Raw genomic sequence first — 18,386 nt, 5'->3', positions numbered from 1 at the left:
GCTGATCAGCTCAGATCTGCAAGATCAACTATGGGCCATCCAGCGAGCTCGAGAGGCGGCCGGGAGACTCTACCGCCCCTGGCGCGGCCCAGGCCTCAATCCGCTGGTCTCAATAAAGTTGTTTCACTCACTCACCCACTCACTGAACTTGGAAGAATAGACAGGCGTTACTCTGTTGTAAACAATCTACACCGACAGTGCCGACGGGCCAACTGTAGCGCAAGGCACTTTGAGGACTTCCTTGGTGGCACCGGGTTGGAATAGTGTTCGTGACAATTGAGCTTCTGTAGCGTTGTACGTAATAGCGCATATTTATGTTGTGCTCTGTGGATTGTTCGAAGTGAACTGTGTGTTTTCCCATTCATGATAATTCAATTAGGACTCGTTCAGGGAATGTTACACATTGTTTAAGTCCTTGCTTTATTCGTGTAGGGTTTTAAACGATGGTCAAACATTTATTAAGATCGACGTTGATTTAACACTTTTTCCCATCTTACCTCTTTTTAATCTCTCTTTCTCTCTGCTGCAGCACGAAATAAAAAAAAAAGAAATGAAGCCAGAAGTTTTCGCGGTATTTTGGGCTGCCATCTCTCCACACCTGCCTATTTACAATAGAGCAGAAGATCCCTGTCTACTGGACAGGGATCAAAGACAGGAACAAAGACAGGAAGCGCCTTGTCCTGTCTTTGTTCCTTCTTAGTGTGCTGTCACTTTTGGCGCTTCATCTTTTGAAAACCTGTCTACTGCTTTTCGCATTTTTTTTTTCATTGCTTGTCGGCCTTTTAAATGGAATGTTTATCTCCTCAACCAAATCTAACGAAAGTTGAAATGTAGGTTTTCAGAATTATTTCCAGTCGGTGTTTCCCGTGCCATAGGTGCCCCCCCCCCCCCAACAAAGGTAGACATCCTACGTGCACTTTAGAAAACCGCGAAATACAAACCGAGCACACAGTGAGGCCAGGTAGGGGCGAGGTTGGAAAGAAACTCGGGCGTCTGCTTAGCATTTTATTAGGTTTTCCCAATGAAGTGCCGCAAACTGTCTCCGCTCCTACGCAATCGCGGCCGACGAGGATGCGTCACCGTGAAGTAGTGCAGCGGTTTGAACGCCGAGTGGCGCACAAGGCGTCCCATGGTAAGCTGCAGGAATTAGGCTCGCTTGCTTTAGAAAATATACTCGACATTCTCTGCGCAGAATTCGTAGCCGAATTGACTGCGCCAAGCAGCTTCTATGCTTTGCACCGCTTTGCGTGACCCATACTAACGCCGGTCATACTTTCTTTTCTATTACTTGTTTGCAAAATACCAAGGAGTGCCAACGGGAAAAGAAAATGTCGAAAGGAAAGGAGCATGGCGAGTGCGCATAGGGTATATTATGAGCACGCTGTAAAATGCGCCCAGTTTGTGTTTGCGAAAGGCAGTCGAAAGTATTTTCCGACCTGCGATCTACTGGGGCACTCAGCAAACAGTAACCCTACCCTCTTGTGCTGAAAGCAGGCGACGCGGATTCGGATACGCTTGTAGGAGGAGGAGGAAGAGAGAAAGGAAAAGCGGGGAGAGAGAAGCGCACGTTCTGTTTGCTACCCTGCGCAGCGAAAATGGGTTTAGCTGTTCAAGAGGAAGAAGGTGAAAGAAAACACTAGCAATGCAAACACACTTGACTGTCCATCACGCCTGCAAGCTGTCTCTGCGGCCAGCCGACTTGAAAAACTGTGGTAATGCCCGCGTAGGTTTGTGAGCCTGCGGCGCGTGGTCCACCAATCATCGTCTCGATGGTAGAGAAAGAAAAGTCAGCGGCGATTTAGCTGTAAATACGTTAGCATTACGTCGCATTAGGTCCGTATCCATGGTTTAAACCGCGTTCACCGCATTGCAAAGTGTTGTTCAGGAGCTCTTCGAGGATCAGACCACCGTCAGTTCAAACACGCACGCACACACTTTGACACTGCTAACGTCAACGCATTAAAACAGGAGAAAGGCAGAAAAAGTTCCCGTTCGATGCCTTGCGCAGGAGAAAGGGGATGTGAAGGGAGAGAGACGACTAGCGAAACGGAAATCGGAGCACCAAATTAAGAAGCGGCACAGCTCACAGCCTGTCTCGCAGGTCCGTAGACCGGTGGGAGCGATCTGGCTGTCTTTAGCGCACGCGTCCGTCGTGATCACTGTCCTATAGCTACTGACAGTGGCCGGTGGTCCTCTGACGCGGTGCCCTGCACCTGCCACTCCGTATGCTATAACGTGAACATCGAAGGAGCGACAAAGTGTCACTTTCTCTCTCTCTCTCTCGTTATTCAACGCCGCGGGAATCAAGGTCGTGGCAATGAATAACAATGTATTTTTCGTCTGACACGTTCGAAACGTCAGAACCCGCTATTTTGGGACGTATACACATACGGAAGCTGAGCTTTATCAGTGTCTGACACGGCTCACAGAATCGGAATGCGGACGAGCCAGTATAAAAATCTGCGCAGCCACCAAGACCAGTAGAACAGAGGCGAGAATTGTTCGATGTGCCAATTGAAGGAGAAAGATAAGGGGGTGGGGACGGGATGCCGTTCCTTCTCACGTCTTTCGGAGAAGTAATCTTTTTTCGCTGCGCAGCGTTAACCTTAGAACGAAGAAAATAGCAGAAGAAAAACCATGTGCGAGGAAGGACGGCGTGTGATATCGAAGTGGCGCGGCCAAAGTGGCTGCGACTCCTCCTCATGATGTTTCTTTTTTTTTTTTCGCATTATTTCTACCGCGTTCTACCGTTGTCCTCGTTCATTTCTGCTCTTGCCTCCGCCGTTACCAAAGGTGCTGAAGAGGGCGCGAAAAGCAAAGACTGTGCCGCAAGCTACTCTACGCGGTTGAGCTACAGACAAAAAGAGGGAGAGAGCGACAGGAAGGGCGTGGAGAGGGAGGGGACAAGCAGCTACCGGCAACCAAACGCAGAAGAAAACGAGTCTGTAATCAAATACCAACTGGTCGCCAGAGGGCAATGCCGTTTCATCTTGTACCGCATCCTTTTTCATGTAAGCAAACAAGAAGAGAACTGAGAAAAACTTTTCTTACTCTGCTCAATGTAGTGTCTGCTATCGCTTCGCCTGTCGTTTCTTTTGACTGCTTTCGTTATTTTTATTAATTTCTTTTTCGTCGTTTGTTACGCTCCCGCCGTATTTCTTGCTCCTTCCTGGTGGATATATTTTTATCTTCTTTCCTTTCACTGAGTCTTCCCCTGAGGCAGGGATAAGGCTCGCGGACGGCGGAAAAAAACAGGAGCAATCCTAGAGAGCTCTCAAATTGAATTCCTGTTCCGAAGGCCCTCTTCCCACATACTTGCAGGCCCGAACTTTGCCTGTGTACATTGTAATTCTTACGCTGCCATGCCAGTACGTGGACGCCATCTTTGGACAGGCCGTGAAGGTTAAAGGTGACACCAAAGCCTCATCACTATGGCTTCATAATCTTCAAGATTAATTAACGGGATTTCACCTGAAGTATATAGCCATGACCTTTTTCTTTGCGTACAGGATGTATACTATATAACACCGTCTTAGCGTTTCAACCTCCCGTTATTATTCTTTCTTGTTTTTTAATTACTTGCGATGGCAAGTTATTGTTTGCACTGGTTCTGGAAACCTTGTATCTAAAGCCTCTTGTTTGTCATATGTGCCTCCGAGAGGTGTAATCGCGCAAAGTTTCCTTTGCGATGAGCACATTCGTTTCTACTGGCTGGTGTCACCTTGTCCGAAACATCTTGTGTGTCTCGTCTAATCGGGCAAAAAGTAATGAAAAATATACAGCAGCTGAGTAAAGAAGCATAAGTGTGTACCGAAATCTCGGGGTCAACAGCTGTCGTTTGCCAAATGCGCGCTAGTCGGCGCCACAATGCCAAGCCGCAGTTGCAAGGCGCGTAATATCTGCGCCTTGCTAGCGCAGGTTCGTCTCTCTGAACCTGAATCGCCAATTGATGAGCAGCGGCACGGTTTGGTGTAAGAGGAACGCAAACCTTTCCAGTTGCAGCTTTGTGCGAAAAGCATTCACGTTTCCACGCCTTCACGTGCGCACCTTTGTGCGTTATTGTGCACATACGTTCGTTTGCTGTCGTTCCAGAACGTTCATTATTCGAGTAGTTAAAAGTTTCATTGAAATAAGCCACTTCGAGCAAATCGTAGATAGCGTGCCTTAATTGGGTTTCTCGGTCTATCCAGCGCACGCTTGGTAGAGAGGTTTGTTGAGGCTCAAACCTCGATTGAGATGGCCGGAACGTGCTTCTGGACGGGAAATGAGGCCTGGAATCCGTGCCGTGTGCACCCAGCCGAATACAGGCCGAGCACGACTGCACAGCTGAGACCGTAGCGCACTGCCAGAGCACGAAGTCGATTCTGCAGCCGTTACGCATCTGTCTAAACCCGATGGGGTTAGAGTTCGTGGTTAGAGTTCGTGCTTTGAACCAACGAAAATGGTATAAAAAACGTATCCGATTCTCGTTGGCGTACCTCGGGAAGCGAGTTGGTGTAACTCTCATTTGATGTATATAATCAAAATTGTATTGATCAGACATCGAGGCACTTTTAGCTCTGCTATTGATGTGTTGGATTAAACATCTATCTTTTGCTTCATAACTGAGATCAAATTGTTCCTCTTGGAATTGTTGAACAGCGATGGGTGCTGTGTTATACTATGCCTCATTTCACACGCGATGCAAGAAAAAATTCAAGGAATCCTGACCTCAGTTTGAACGCTGTGATTCCCCTGTACGAAACTCATCGCAAGCCGAAATGATCTAATTCACAAAATTGTATGAAGTAAATGTAACGTTTAGTTCATGCCTGTGACATCTTTTGCCTGATTGAAGTGGGTATGGGCTAGGATATTCAACAAATAGGAGTCCTGTGGCTATAGCACCGTTTCCGAGGTATCAGTGAAACAATTTTGCCACAAAATACATTGTGTTTCACCTCATTTTCTCCCGCAGTGTGTAAAGAAGGCATTTTTCAGAAGAGATTGAGTACCTGATTGATTGATTGATTGATTGATTGATTGATTGATTGATTGATTGATTGATTGTCTGCAAGCTCGGAATATGAACTGTTCATTCATGAGTTCTCGAACGTTTCCACTTATACGTATTCAATCAGACAGAGTGTAACACACAAACACGTGACGTGAACAGCAGAAACGGAGTGCCTCATAGCGCCTTTCTCTCCTCCTTTTTTTTCTTTTTCTGCGCAGCACATGGTGCAGACCCAGATGGCGTCCAGCTACCCCCAGTACGTGACCCAGAATGGCGGCGAGCGGGCTGACGGCAAGGACGGTTCCTTTGCCCTGCCCATCGTCACCACAAACGGCGTCGAGCAGCAAACGGTGAGCTTCCGGACACCACGTCGTCTGTTTCCAGACTTCCGGACTCTTTTTTTAATTGGTCTGCTGATCTGTATACAACTTGCCGGATCGCGAGAGGCCAGCCAATGGTCCCGTACGCGGTCGTTATGTAGGTAGAGACCGGACTGTTAAGGGGGCGCGTACGTTTTTAAAATCAAGAAGAAGATAAAAGTTTAGATTTTTTTCTTCTGGGCCACTTGTTCAGAAGGCGTTTGCGCGGAATAGACGGTCGCTTAGGCCATGGGCCACAGCTAGAGAAGGTTGTACTAATTTTATGTTTCTGTCCGCAGTATCTTAAGTATTATGTAGGCAGCAGGAATATGTTGGCGCCTTGGGACACGTTTGCTGGTTGCATAATAAAGAATGACAAATTGCGAGATAAATGACATGGTAGTGAGCCAAGTAAATTATAGATTGGCAAATTGTGACAGAATTGACGTGTTAGTGAACCAAATTTATCATAGCTTTTTTTTTTTTTTTTTTCAGTTACTGTTGTCGTCCCAGGTTAGAATCACCCTCAAGATCGTCCGCCTTTCCTCATATTTGACAGTCTTCTCTGCGTAGATTTTAAAAGCTCGCGACGTCTCCGTGTTTGTTTCGCATCGGAATAATACCGATGCCTCGAAGTTTCATGGGGGACATTGCCTTAGTGCGATTTGGACAATGCTGTGTATACAGAACAGCACCTCTGTCGTCTCCGTGTTGGTCGTTATTCTCCTGCGACCTGCTGTACTGCCACTTTTCGGACATCACCGACAGTGCTCAGGCCTCGCAAGACTTTGTTTGAATAGCACGGCGGTTTGTCAATATGCACCTCTTCTCGGTGAAAAGCATCATCAGGACAAAATAGTTGCGCTTCGGTAGTCGTCGAGTACGTTGATGTACGCACCATCTCGTCGTCGAGCGATACCACCCGAGAGCGACGTAGGCGAAATTGATGAATTGTTGTTTATTTCACCGGAACAATAAAATACTGAATGATGGCTCAGCTAACACGAGGCAGATGAATGGAACTTAAAACGGTGCAGGACGCAGAACAAAATAGAGCTAACTAAAGTAAAACGAAGAGTGGTGAAGGCTGTGGGCCAAGCATTGCGACAGCTCATGAGTGTTTCAAAGCTATTGCGGCAACACCGGGCTTGTAGGCCGCACTTTTCTGTCTCTCTTTGTCTGAGCCTCGAGAAGGCTCAGACAGAGAGAGACAGTTCCCGCAACTTGCACTTTGGTATTAAGTTCTAAGGGCTGTCAGGCGTAAACTGTTACAACGTATATTGCTCTTTCGCGGCCTGGGCACGTTTAGATAGAAGAGCGCACGTTCATAAGGCAGTTACTCTTGGAGAAGTGAAGTGGTCGTTTGTGTATGTGCAAGACAGTCGCTTTCGAATTGAAAGTACCATTAGGTTTGTAACATCCGGCGTGCGTATGTTTGCCTACGAATGAAACCTTCACAACCTTATATGATGTTCCTCTTGTTTAAATCGACCTATATTTTATGTTTTCATTGATGGTGCTTGACAGCTCGAAAGCGACATGTCCGAGAGGCGACACAGCGCGAAGTGAGAGTGATGTCTTTTCAGCATAGTAATCTTCGTCGCTTCCAGGAATTGTGTGTTCTTTTTTTTTCTCACCTCCTCACCCCTTAGTGGTTGGCCATGCGATTGGTTCTTTCTGGCCATGTCTCTTGCGCATGCGTGGTCTGCATGCCTGGCTCTGACGTAGTTTGCCGTGTGTCACATTCATGGGGGACATTGTCACATCGCGGTATGCAATCGCGGGCGAAACTGCACAGTCCGCAATCCCTGGCGACTTGAGATGACGTCACTGCGTGACGCAGTTCCTGTCTGCTCAGCTCACTGGATGGTGTTCTTTTCTTTAACTGCTCCCCTTACCCTCCCAGTCGCGCCTGCGCGTGCGCGTTGACTTAGATGAGTCTTGCTGCACCGGTCACGCCCACTTTGATGACGTCGCGAGGTGGAACAGTCCTCTGGTTGGCTGCTTGGACGCATGCTGCGTGCGCTGTTGGTTTGTGTGCGTGTGTGTGAGTGCATCGGAGCGCGGGAATGGTAGCTTATTTTTACCGGTCACTGACCCTTGTTTGTTTCGTGTTTGTTCACCGCAATCACCTCATCTTCCCTTCCCACCCTACGCCCAACCCGATCGGGGCATCCTTGAAATGCTGCGCATTCGCTCGGCGTCACGTATGATTCATTATGACGGAAAGCAGTCGAGTGAACATTGTAACGATACCCTAACTTCAACACACTATGTTCAGATGCAAGGACATTGTCCTACCGGGTTCAGCTGCGTATTTTACAGTGATCTTTCGAGCCGGTAAACGCAGAATGTTGTGAGAACCCTTTAGTGCTGAAATTTCGAGTTGGTGTGCCAAGTTAATTATGCTGGTGTGACAGGTCCGCGCATGAGGCGCACTGTTTCGCATCGCATGTCTACGCACGCCACCTAAGGGATACGCTGTGTTAGTGAATAAAGCATGCAACTTTCGTCTCACATAAAGCTTCGTTTATATTTGGCCTTACGGATTAAGAGATACACGAAGAAGACGTCATTTTGTGCGAGTAATACGGCTTCTTTCTTTTAAGCTTTTTAGAGAACTGGAATCTGAACACCGGTTTTTAGACAAGCACGCCAAGTTCTAGCTATTTCTAAATGTCAAGCGCTGAAACCTTTAGCATTAGTTTAACTTGGTGGTAAGGAGTTAAACCAATCTTGCATCTACAAACGTTCGGTACGTCTTCTAAGTATCGTCTCGCTTTGCGAACTGAATTTTTTCTCGAGTACTGTGTGTTTCACGTCCCCGCCTTCAAGGATGACTTGAAAGCCGAACAAACAGCGGTATCAGGGTGTCGTAACCCTTTGCGCCGTTCCTCCTCTCCGACCCTCCCGTCCTTCCTTACAACCCTTTCCCAAGCATCTGCACGTCGCACCTGACTTGTTACCTGGCTGTTTATCGTAGAGAAGTACACACTCACCTGTTTGACGCTGGCTGCGCTGTCTTTTTGTGTCGACTTAAACGGACACCTTTGATGGTGGCCGTCGGGTGGGTGGAATGCCTGTTCGGTGCTACATTACCGCCTTACGATTCAGAAGATTGTCTCGTCGTGATAGGGCTGTTCATGCGAATAAGAATAAATAAATAAATAAAGATACCAAGAAGAATGTCTCTTCCCTCTCTTATGACGTTTCTTTCCCGGTGGACGCTGGTTTGTGTTGTTTCGTTTGCTTAAGTGTACGCCAACAGACGATGAAGCCAGGGAAATCATAGCGGAACTCAATATATTTTGTTTTTTTTTACTGAAATGGTAAACTGGTAGGGAGAAAGTAAATGAAAGCGGAATAAAAGACAACTTGCCGCCGACTTGATTGAGTTATGTATTACGGATTGGAAATGCTGGCAGCGAGTACGGTATATGTTACGGACTTCTCCACAACGTTAAACGGTTAAATGTATGAAGGATGCTGACAGTGACCATAGGTAAAGTCGAACCCGCATCTTCCGCTCTACGCTCGCGATCCCCTACCGCTGAGCTTGGGTATTTCACGCCAGTCACTCGCCGTGGTACCAGTGACGCGACGCGACCGTGGTGGCTCTCAACAGTCGCTGATATGCGAGGTAGTCGGTGTTTAGATGCAGGCGCTTAGAGTAGCTGTAATAAACCCAGAGGCATCAGTAGAATTGCGCCGGCTTCCTACGCGGCAAACGAGCCCCGTAGTTGTGCGGAAAAGCAGCACTTCACGCATACCAGGCCGACAGAACACCTGCGATAAGCGGGTGCTCGACCTGCTTTATCTGGGCACACTCAAGCACGCTTGATCGCAAGCTAAGCGCGTCTGAGGGAGACTAATTGCGCTGTGTTTTCTTTCCTTTTCTTTTTTCGAAAAATAGGTCTATCCCGCCGCATGTGTTGATGTGTTACCTAGCGCAAGATCCTTCGCCCGAGAAAGTTTGGTACGCCATATGTTAGACCACACGCCAGCCAGCGAAGCTGCGAATGTCAATAAAAATAGCACTCATTATTACTTTGTGCTGAACGAAACGAAAAGGAGACAGACCAATAGTGCAAGTCTGAACATTGCTTAAGTGCTAAATTCTGGCGAGGCGGTGGGGCTGCAATCACCATTGTTTATTACCTGAGGGATGGCTTCTATGCAACGATGGCTGTTTCAGAAGGAGCCCCTCTGTCCCTAATATTCAGCGTCCATTGTGGGAGAGAGGGAGCTCTTTAATGATTCCTGCAGAGATTTGCTTGGCTTCGTGCCTAGCATATGCTACTCCGGATGCATGTGATGAAATGAAATGATGTGCACGTCACAGATACACAAGATCAACAAAACGCACCACAACAAACTAAAGTACCTCATTGAAACAAGTATCTCTGAGTAAAGGTTAAATGTTCGTTTCTTGCACGAGATGCACTGGCAGCGTTAGGGCATCGGCCAAGAACACGTCCTAGCTCAAGGTTGTTCTTTATCATGTAAACAGCCTGCAAGCGCAGATTGATGGGTCATGTCATCGCGTTCGTCGCACGCAGGATAAAGTCGTCGTCTTATCCGTTTAATTTTAAATAGGAAGTACTTAGTATTTGTAACATTTAGCCTAAAGCGTTGTCGACATGTCCGATCGTGCCTGTTAAGGCTACACGGCGTGCGACACTCTCACATTGGATTGTAATTGCGAATAGGTCCCTACTGCTGCTCCGAGTCGGTCGAGATAGCACGCAGCACGCGCCATGCTAAATGAGACACAGAAGCTGATCCATCACTCCTAGAGACAAATATCTGGAGTTGCCCAGTATCTTGCACTGCAGTCTGTCCGTAAACACTTAATGTTTTGTATCAATTGGGGACACCCTAACATTTATTGGTCAATGTCACCGAAAGATTGACATTGCACGCACGACAATTACACGATAAATGTTGTCTTGCACCGCCGCGCCGGAGTTAGCATTGACCGGAGGATGAGGGTGGCTACACTTAGTGGACTGTAGTCATTTCGGCAGTCGCTGATTGGCTGGAGCTATACGAGAGAGCAAGAGACAGCCTTTCTCATCCTCGCGTGTACCCCAGCCCAGCCAATCAACACGTCAGCAGCAGACGAAATGGACAGTCCACTATAGATGGACACTTGCTGCATACCCCCCTGGTGGGACAGATGATTAGATTACGAGGTTTCTAGAGTAACGGATGGGGTTTAGCTTTTGTCATGGCTATAATAGGAAATCACTCGTGGTACAAAGTGGCAAGTTTATTATTGTCCCCCCGTAAAAAAAAATGTTCTTTTTGTCGAAGGGTTTTTATGACATCATGTACATGGCTATAAAATCGAAAGAATGTCGATACACCCAGTCACATAAAGATTCGTATTATGAACCCACCTATGTCAGTACCTTTTCGATGTGCTTCTTTAATAGTCTTTTCGATTGGACAGCACATGTGTGAATCCTCTACCATATCGGCACTTCCCGCCGTCGCAGTAACGCTGGTCGTAAAGTTGGTCTCCGTCCAAGAACTGCGGGATTCGTGCTCGCTTCGCGGCTTCACTGCGGCCTATGCTGCGGCGTACACTTGCGCAAGGACCTCAAGCCTGAACATATTTTTTCTAGCTCTGAAAAAAAGAATAGCACAATACAAAACGGGGTAGTGGAAGCCAAATGGCGGTGTCGCAAGAAAAGAAGAAAAACAATAAAAATATACTTTCCTCTGCCAGAGGTTTTCCAATATGGTGGTAACCGGTGGTCATAATGGCGCCTCACTCTGGTCATTCTTTATCCACTATGTAGTCATACTCTTTTCCTGCGTGTTGCTTTTTTATTTATTTTTTTCTTGAAGTAATTTCTGTGTTACCAGTCGTTTCGCCACGACCAGAGAAAACACACACACACACACACTCTCTCTCTCTCTCTCTCTTTCGAGATGTGGCATTAACGGTAAGACTTCTTTTGTAAACTTTGAATGACTCATAAAAAATACGTGTCCCTTATTTTTCTCCTCTTCGTTTCGTCGGATTGGACACGTGCAGTGGCATCGCCATTAGAAAAACCGTTGCGCGAAGCTCAAGAAGGTGCCTTATAGCAGAAACGCCCATAACATTATAACTATATTTGCTTGTGAAAAGTAATGCAAATCTCGCGTAGGGCGCCGTGGTATGCATATGAAAATTACACGTACCAGTAGAACCATGTTTGCCGAGATATATTTACTTGACGCATGTCTGCATGGACAATGTGCTGATTCCCGCATCGCCACATTTTACGCTTGTTGGCAAATGGGACGAGTACAAAGAACGCGCTTGCTGCAGTTGGGTCGCGGTCGTTTTCGACATGGCGAGGTTTACCGTTACGGCTCTGTTAATCTATTTTTTTAAGTGAGAAAACATAGTAGATTGAACTTAGACTCGCCAGCTCGACTCCTCCCTTTATTGTGGGAAAATATGCGAGTAGATGACACGTCTCAGGTGTAGAATACGTGAATTTTACTTATTGTGCAAGACACGGTGCGTCAGAAAAAAAAAAAAAAAAAAGCTAAAGACAGGTGTCAATGCGAACGTAAAGTATCCGCATCAGCTGTCCGTGACTGTTACCTCCGAGGTCTCAGGCACGCGGCTGCGTGCTGATCTCCGAGGCCATGCTGTGACGTCGTAGATGGTGTGCTCTTTAGCTCTTTGCTATTTGAAACAATGAACATCGAAAGTTTTCTGCACCTTTTTTCTGCGCAGCAAAAGTGCTAAGTACAGGAACATGAATCGGAATCTGAGACGTTGCCTTGGCGCGCAATCAGCACGGCTGCTTCGGCGCGAAATGTAACACGGGAAGTGTGGCCTTTGTATCTTTCGCGAAGTGTCCATTTCTTCCAGCCGAAAGAGCAAATAATAGGCAATTCTGATGTTGTGGCGAGGTCGGTGACATTTTTTGCTGCAAATCGCTTCCAACATCATAATAGATCAATCAGACAGTTACGAAATAGTGGTCTGTTAAAGGTAACATACTTTATGTGGCCCCACGTCACCAAACCGACCCATTATATTCCTAAGCCCACATCACTCTGACAGCAAAGGCAGCCTAAAGCTGTTACCGCTAAGCGGGCTTGCAAAATATATCAAGCCACGTGTCTATTCTGCAAACTTCTTTTTTATTATTCGGAAGGATTTGTCGTAAAGCGTAAAGAATAACAGAAAGTTAAGCTAAAGCTTCCAGCTCTGCACCATGCAAGAAATGCAGCAGTCTTTGCAAACTTGTTGTCCATCACCCAACCGTCGTGATAGGTCTGACTTCAGAAGTCCACCCTTTCTAAAGTTCTTCAGTCGTAAACGCTGCGTAACAACGCTACGCTATGTCCTTTTTTTTTTTTTTTTTGTACGCTGTGCGTACAAAACTCTACCCAATCAATTAATTGAAAATTCTTTCGATTAAACGACGACTTATGGGTTACCAATTTTAATGGACGCTCAGTGCAACTCAGAGCGGTCTTTCGATGCTGTTGCAATAATTCTGTGCTTCACTCTCTTTTAGAAATAAGGTCATTCGAAAGGCGCACGAACACAAAATGTAAACAGTTCGATAACGACTTTTATTATTCTCTTGGTCGCTAAAGTTCATTCCCCTTCAAATTTTTGTCAGAAAGCTGGGTCGCGCACTCTTCCGTCAGTATGCCTTTTTTTTTTCCAACTCCGCATTGTTTTCACGTCCATATTTAACTCCCGAGTTCATTCGCGCTTGCTCCACAGCGAACGCGCCGGTATTTAAAAAAAGAAAAAGAAAAAAATTACTCCTTTGGAGGACTACTGACATGACATTTTCTACTATTCATGTTTATTTTTTATTCTTTTTAGTGTTTAATGTAGCTGCCAGACCTCTAAACCCTCAAAAAAGTGTGACTCGCCTAAAACTCTTAGACTTGTCATTCTACTTTGTCGTGACGTCACGACACAGAGCACTAGGCACTAGAGAAAATATATTAAATTTGGGACGCCGTGAAGTTTGACTTTTTTTGTGTGTGTTTAGAGGTACCGGACTTTCATTTACTGCGAAAAAAAAAGTAATAATATAAAAAAAATCTCGCAGTTTCACCTGAAAGGCGAAGCATCAATTGCGATAGCAAAATTGTAGAGAGCTATACGGAGTAATGATATTAGCTTTATCAGCTGTATAAACTTGGACATGCAGTAGCACCGGCAACACGCAGAACTGTTGTCGACGCCGTCGGCGTTTTGCCCGCGTTCGCTCAAAATGCGTGCGGCGTTGGTGACTGTTGCCGGAGCCTCTGATATAAATAGGCACCTGGTGCCGCAGCTAAACGTCGCCTCCCTTCCCTCCCCCTCCCCCCCCCTCCCCCACGGCCTCTCGCGCGTCGGAAGAAGGCGCGTTTGCTCTACATATATGGTGATTGTAAAGGAGGAAAGAGACGCCTACTTCTGCAGCCCTTAAGCGAGCACGGCGCAGAACGCGCGTTTGTTCTCCGCCGTGCGTTCACTCCCCGTGAAAGCGCGCGCCCCTCGCGCCCTTTCACTTGCACATACAGCGTTCGGCGCGCGGCGACGATTTCATCTCCATTGACGTCATACGGAACCTCACGGCGACGGCGACGCCGACGGCAGAAATCTGCTTTTGAGTGTCCATATAATTGCTATCGCAATAAAAAGAAGACTCGAAAGTGTCGTGTCAGTAGCCCTTCAAGGTCTCGCTTGTTTGTCCCATGGCTAACTCCTTTACCTATACGGCTATGAAAAATGTTTACTGTACGCGATGGCGAGCTCAAGTTACACCTGTGCGATGAGAGAATCCGTAGTTGAATACTGCGTACTATATGAATTCCGACCATCTGATGCGCGCGCATAAGTATCGGACGTGAGTGCGAGCTTCATAGCTATACATATGACAGTTTTCATACAGTTTCCGTACGTGCCGTCTGTTTGCGCTCGTCGTGACTGCGATCGTCGTGACTGGCCGCACAAGAAGAAAAGAAAAAAAAAAGAGAGTTGCTAAAGAAGTAAACGTCATATGCCCGCATCAGCAATTCAGAGGGCGAAAGTGTTACCCACGGAACAAATCAAGCACCCTTCATTCACCCATAAGGCAGCTATAATGTCTAGTGTGCGTACTGAAAAGTTCTCCATTCCGCTCGATTAACTTCCTGTTTTCCCGACACCCCTATCGCCCTCGCGTCGTCCATAAGAAAGAAATAGCGGCGGAATGGCTTCACTGCCGTCAGGGAGATGAGCTAAATTAAGCACGTCGCCGATAGTTTCGATGCCGCAGTATATATGTATGTGCGACGAGGCTGTGACTGCATTCTAGTCCACGCCTTTTGTGGCGGTAGTACACGGTCGGAATTGCGTAGTCTCCCTTCTCTTCTTCCGGCCCATCCATTTACGGACAGTGCAGCTCATTTCGTCGCTGCCGCAGCGCGATTTCCATTCACCGTTCCCCTCAAATTATTTTCTGCGGCGCGCCGCCAGATGTGCCTCCCAAATCGCCGAGCGTTATTCGACACCACCTTTTCAGTGCGTGCTTTTTTTTTCTTTTTTTTTTTTTTTTTTTTTTATCAAGGCCCGGTCGTAAGTCATTCTGCGTGCAAAATGCGCCACTGCATACTTCCCCCGACTAAAACCGTGCAATGCGGTGAAAGCTATACGAGGTGTGCTAAGGCCACCGATTGGCAGAAATCGGGGCCGAGTCTCGACAATGCTTTGCATCGCTTACACGCTAGCCGCGCAAGTTCTAGTTTGCTTATGCTGACGCACTTTCTTGTATCACATAAACGTGGTGTCTATACATAACTTAAACGGGTCATCTAGGTACATAACGTTACCGAGTATCTACATCGATATAACATTGCAAACACATTTATAAGATAGCATCGACACAAAGATTTCCACCAGAGACTTAGCTTCGCACCGGCCCGCCGTTCCCCGCAGTGCGTGGGTGATTCGCTCAGTTGTTACTGCAAAGCATTTCTTACCATAGGTCACGTGGATATAGCATATTTCCCGATTGCGTTAAAGCGGAGGAAATTTGCTCCGAAAGCTTGCGTTGTAGATCTTGATTAGTCGTAACGGCCGAATCAGCTTAGAGGGCACTTACGCCGACGAGGAAGTATGTGCGCAGAATTGCTGACGAAATTTTCGCGAGTACTTCAGCGCAGTTACGCGGCATTTCCCACGCTATTTAACGAGCCCCGTTATTGTTGGTTACCACCCCTGGGAATTGCCATATTCGCCTGCCATAGCGTAATGACAATACGTAGCTGGCGGATGCCATGAGGCAGCACGAGCTTAACGGCATGCGAAAACGGCTGTCTCTCCGACGCCAGGCAGTCTGCAGGAATGTGTGTACGTTGCTCCAACGTCCTCGGTCTTTTGATCGCCCGACACGAGCTGTAACTTTCCCAATGCTGCACGTCTTACTCAAGGCGTACTGTTTTTGCAACTCGGCGCTCATCACGGCGATGGAGCATGTAGAACGTCGAAAACACCGATGAGATTTCTGTCGTCGTCTGCTACGACCCCCGCGACCGTTACGCACGCGTCGTCTGCGACCGCAGATTCTCTCGTGGCTTGTTCCAGCGGGTTACGGCCCATTTCACTCGGCTACACATCCGTTCGCAGCTAGTCCTCCACTCTTCTACGCCTTCTTTACATAATCACGAATGTAATTTTTTCCCGCTTAAGATCTGCGCTCGAGATGTCGTTCTCTCCCGCCTCGGTTTCCGCGTCGTCTGCTTTATCCGTATTTATTTCGCTTTCTTGGCTCGGGAAGCGATGATTCACGCTTCTGGCTACTTATTTCCCCCTTACTCGGTTTGTTCGAGGGCCATCGCGATCGCAATTGGATACTGGGACGAACGCACCTGGAACGACACCAAATAACACCCTTCCTCGTGCTATTTCTTTTTGTTTCACTTACTTTCTAGCGACTGTAGATTCAGAAGGGTGGGGTCGCAAACGCGTCGCCGTTTCCTTAACGCGACGCCAGGCGGCGACACCGGTTTCTTTTTCCGTCGTCTGCTTGCTTGACTCTCGGGCAATAGCCTCCTATATATATATATATATATATATATATATATATATATATATATATATATATATATATATAGGAGGCTGTGCTCAGGCACTCTCGGGCGCCATGTTCGTGCTGCGCCACGTTCTGGAAGGACTGTTGTGTATTCTCGAATTTCGTGACGGCTTTTTTTTATTATTTTTATTAAAAGAGGAATTGGCGTGCGTTATTTAGATTTTTATTTTTTGTCTTCACAGTTTGCGAAGCGCCATCTTAGCCTGTAACTTCCGTTTCTTTCTTTTTTTATTTATTTTTTTTTTTTCAGTCGTCTGTGCCCCTTTTCATTTTCACCTCACACTTGAGAAGCGACGTCTCTCTACTTTGTAGACTGCGTAATCGCGAGCTCGTTCCTCTTTTTTTTTTTTTTTTCGTCCTTTTCTTTTTTTAAAGTTGGCAGCGTATGCTTGAAAGAAGACAGATGCCCGCGCACGCTGGGTGCGATATTGAGCCCGGGTTCCCGCTCGGGTTATCCCGCTTTGTCCATTAACGTTTCTTTCTCGGCGTCCTTCTTGACGCCCGCTGCAGTGCCGCCACAGCTCTCAGACATTTTCGGACTTAATCAATCACTCCGGCTTTATTATAGAGTCGGCGGCCATAACGCGATTCGCACCTCGTGTTCCGGGAAACTCGGGGCGTCAGCAACAGCGCCGAGTGTCTCGAGCATATATAGTATGTATATCCTGGAAGAAAGAAAGGAAGAAAGAAAGAAAGAAAGAAAGAAAGAAAGAAACGGTGCCCGTGGAAGCGTTATTTGTCCTATAAATCTTCGACGCAGTGTGGTATACGGTCGTTGAAGTTACTTTTGCGCTTACATACCCACTCTGTAACTAATACGGCGCAGATCTGTAGCGGAAACCATCGCTCTGCCTTTTTTTTTTTTTTTTTTTTTTAGGGGGTGTGTGGGCGAGTATTCGAAATTTGGAATACGAATCGAATAATCTTTCCTAGTTGATTCGTATTCGATTCGTGAAATCACTATTCGAAATTGTGGTATACTTGTTGCGGTTCGAATGTAAGTTATGGATATAGGGGAACGTCGGGGAGAGAGAAGCTGACGTAAGCGGGGTCTGTTACGAATGATTCTGCCGCACGAAAGCCATGGTCGTTGCTCTGAGGCACCAGTTCCTGAGCGATTGCACGAGGCAACTAATTTTTTTGCTTAATAATTCCCAGTCGTCCAATAAACGCGTTCCGCTTTTACGCAGCCTACGAATTTCTTGTCTCGGCCTGTGCAAGACATCTTAGGCCAGATTCACAAAGCTTTTCTCTCATAAGTACTCTTTGCCATTGGCCGGCCACCTTGGATAATAATATGTCTTGCATCCGGATTGTCTGAAATTCTTTCTTACGAACAATTCTAGCGTAAGAAGTTTTCGTCAATTCGGGCCCTTATTTTGGGCTCCTGCTTCGCAATGTTTGCATGTCTTCAAGACGATTTGCGGCGCTTTAGCATCACACCAGGTTATAGCGCTAGTTGTAGCTTTATGAGACGAACGTGCTCGGACGCCTGCGGACTTGTCGCGGACTTGTCGCTCGGGAGGGACAGCCCTCCTCCTCTCCCGTTACTTTCTCCACCTATGGCTGCTACCCGAGAAGGACTTGCGCTGACGAAGTCCCCGTTGGTTTTCTAGTGGTTTGTCAGCCGTATACTAGCGCGCATTACAAGATGAACACCAGTTAGCCCTGTTTCTCGCTATGCCTTTTTTCTCTTCTTTTTCACCGAGGCATAAATGCGTGATAGACCTCACGCGAGCCAATGAGTGGTCTATTCATAAAGCTATTTGTACGGAGTAACGTATTTATATAAAATATTGGTTTGTCTAGCGCGTCCTGAGCGATCCTGACTAGCCGTTTCGGCCGACGAACCACGACCCGTTTTTCATACTCGTGCTCCTGATTGAATGACGACGACTGCGGGCGCCACTGTGATGGACCGTACTATAGTGCGAA

At 47.0% G+C, this 18,386-nt stretch overlaps 1 protein-coding gene across 1 annotated transcript in view; it reads left to right on the top strand.

Annotated features, from left to right (window-relative positions):
• LOC119453983 (protein alan shepard-like) overlaps nt 1-18,386 on the top strand; it is a 261,137-nt gene that overhangs the window by 143,478 nt on the left and 99,273 nt on the right. Inside the window, exon 4 of the mRNA XM_049667198.1 lies at nt 5,215-5,346. Within this exon, the coding sequence (XP_049523155.1) occupies nt 5,215-5,346 (132 nt within the window). The remainder of the gene's footprint in view (nt 1-5,214; nt 5,347-18,386) is intronic.

The sequence above is a fragment of the Dermacentor silvarum genome, chromosome 5, assembly GCF_013339745.2.
Source record: "Dermacentor silvarum isolate Dsil-2018 chromosome 5, BIME_Dsil_1.4, whole genome shotgun sequence".
NCBI classification, from domain to species: Eukaryota; Metazoa; Arthropoda; class Arachnida; order Ixodida; family Ixodidae; genus Dermacentor; species Dermacentor silvarum.
Note: the sequence above shows the minus strand (reverse complement) of the source record. Positions and strands in the feature narration are given on the sequence as shown.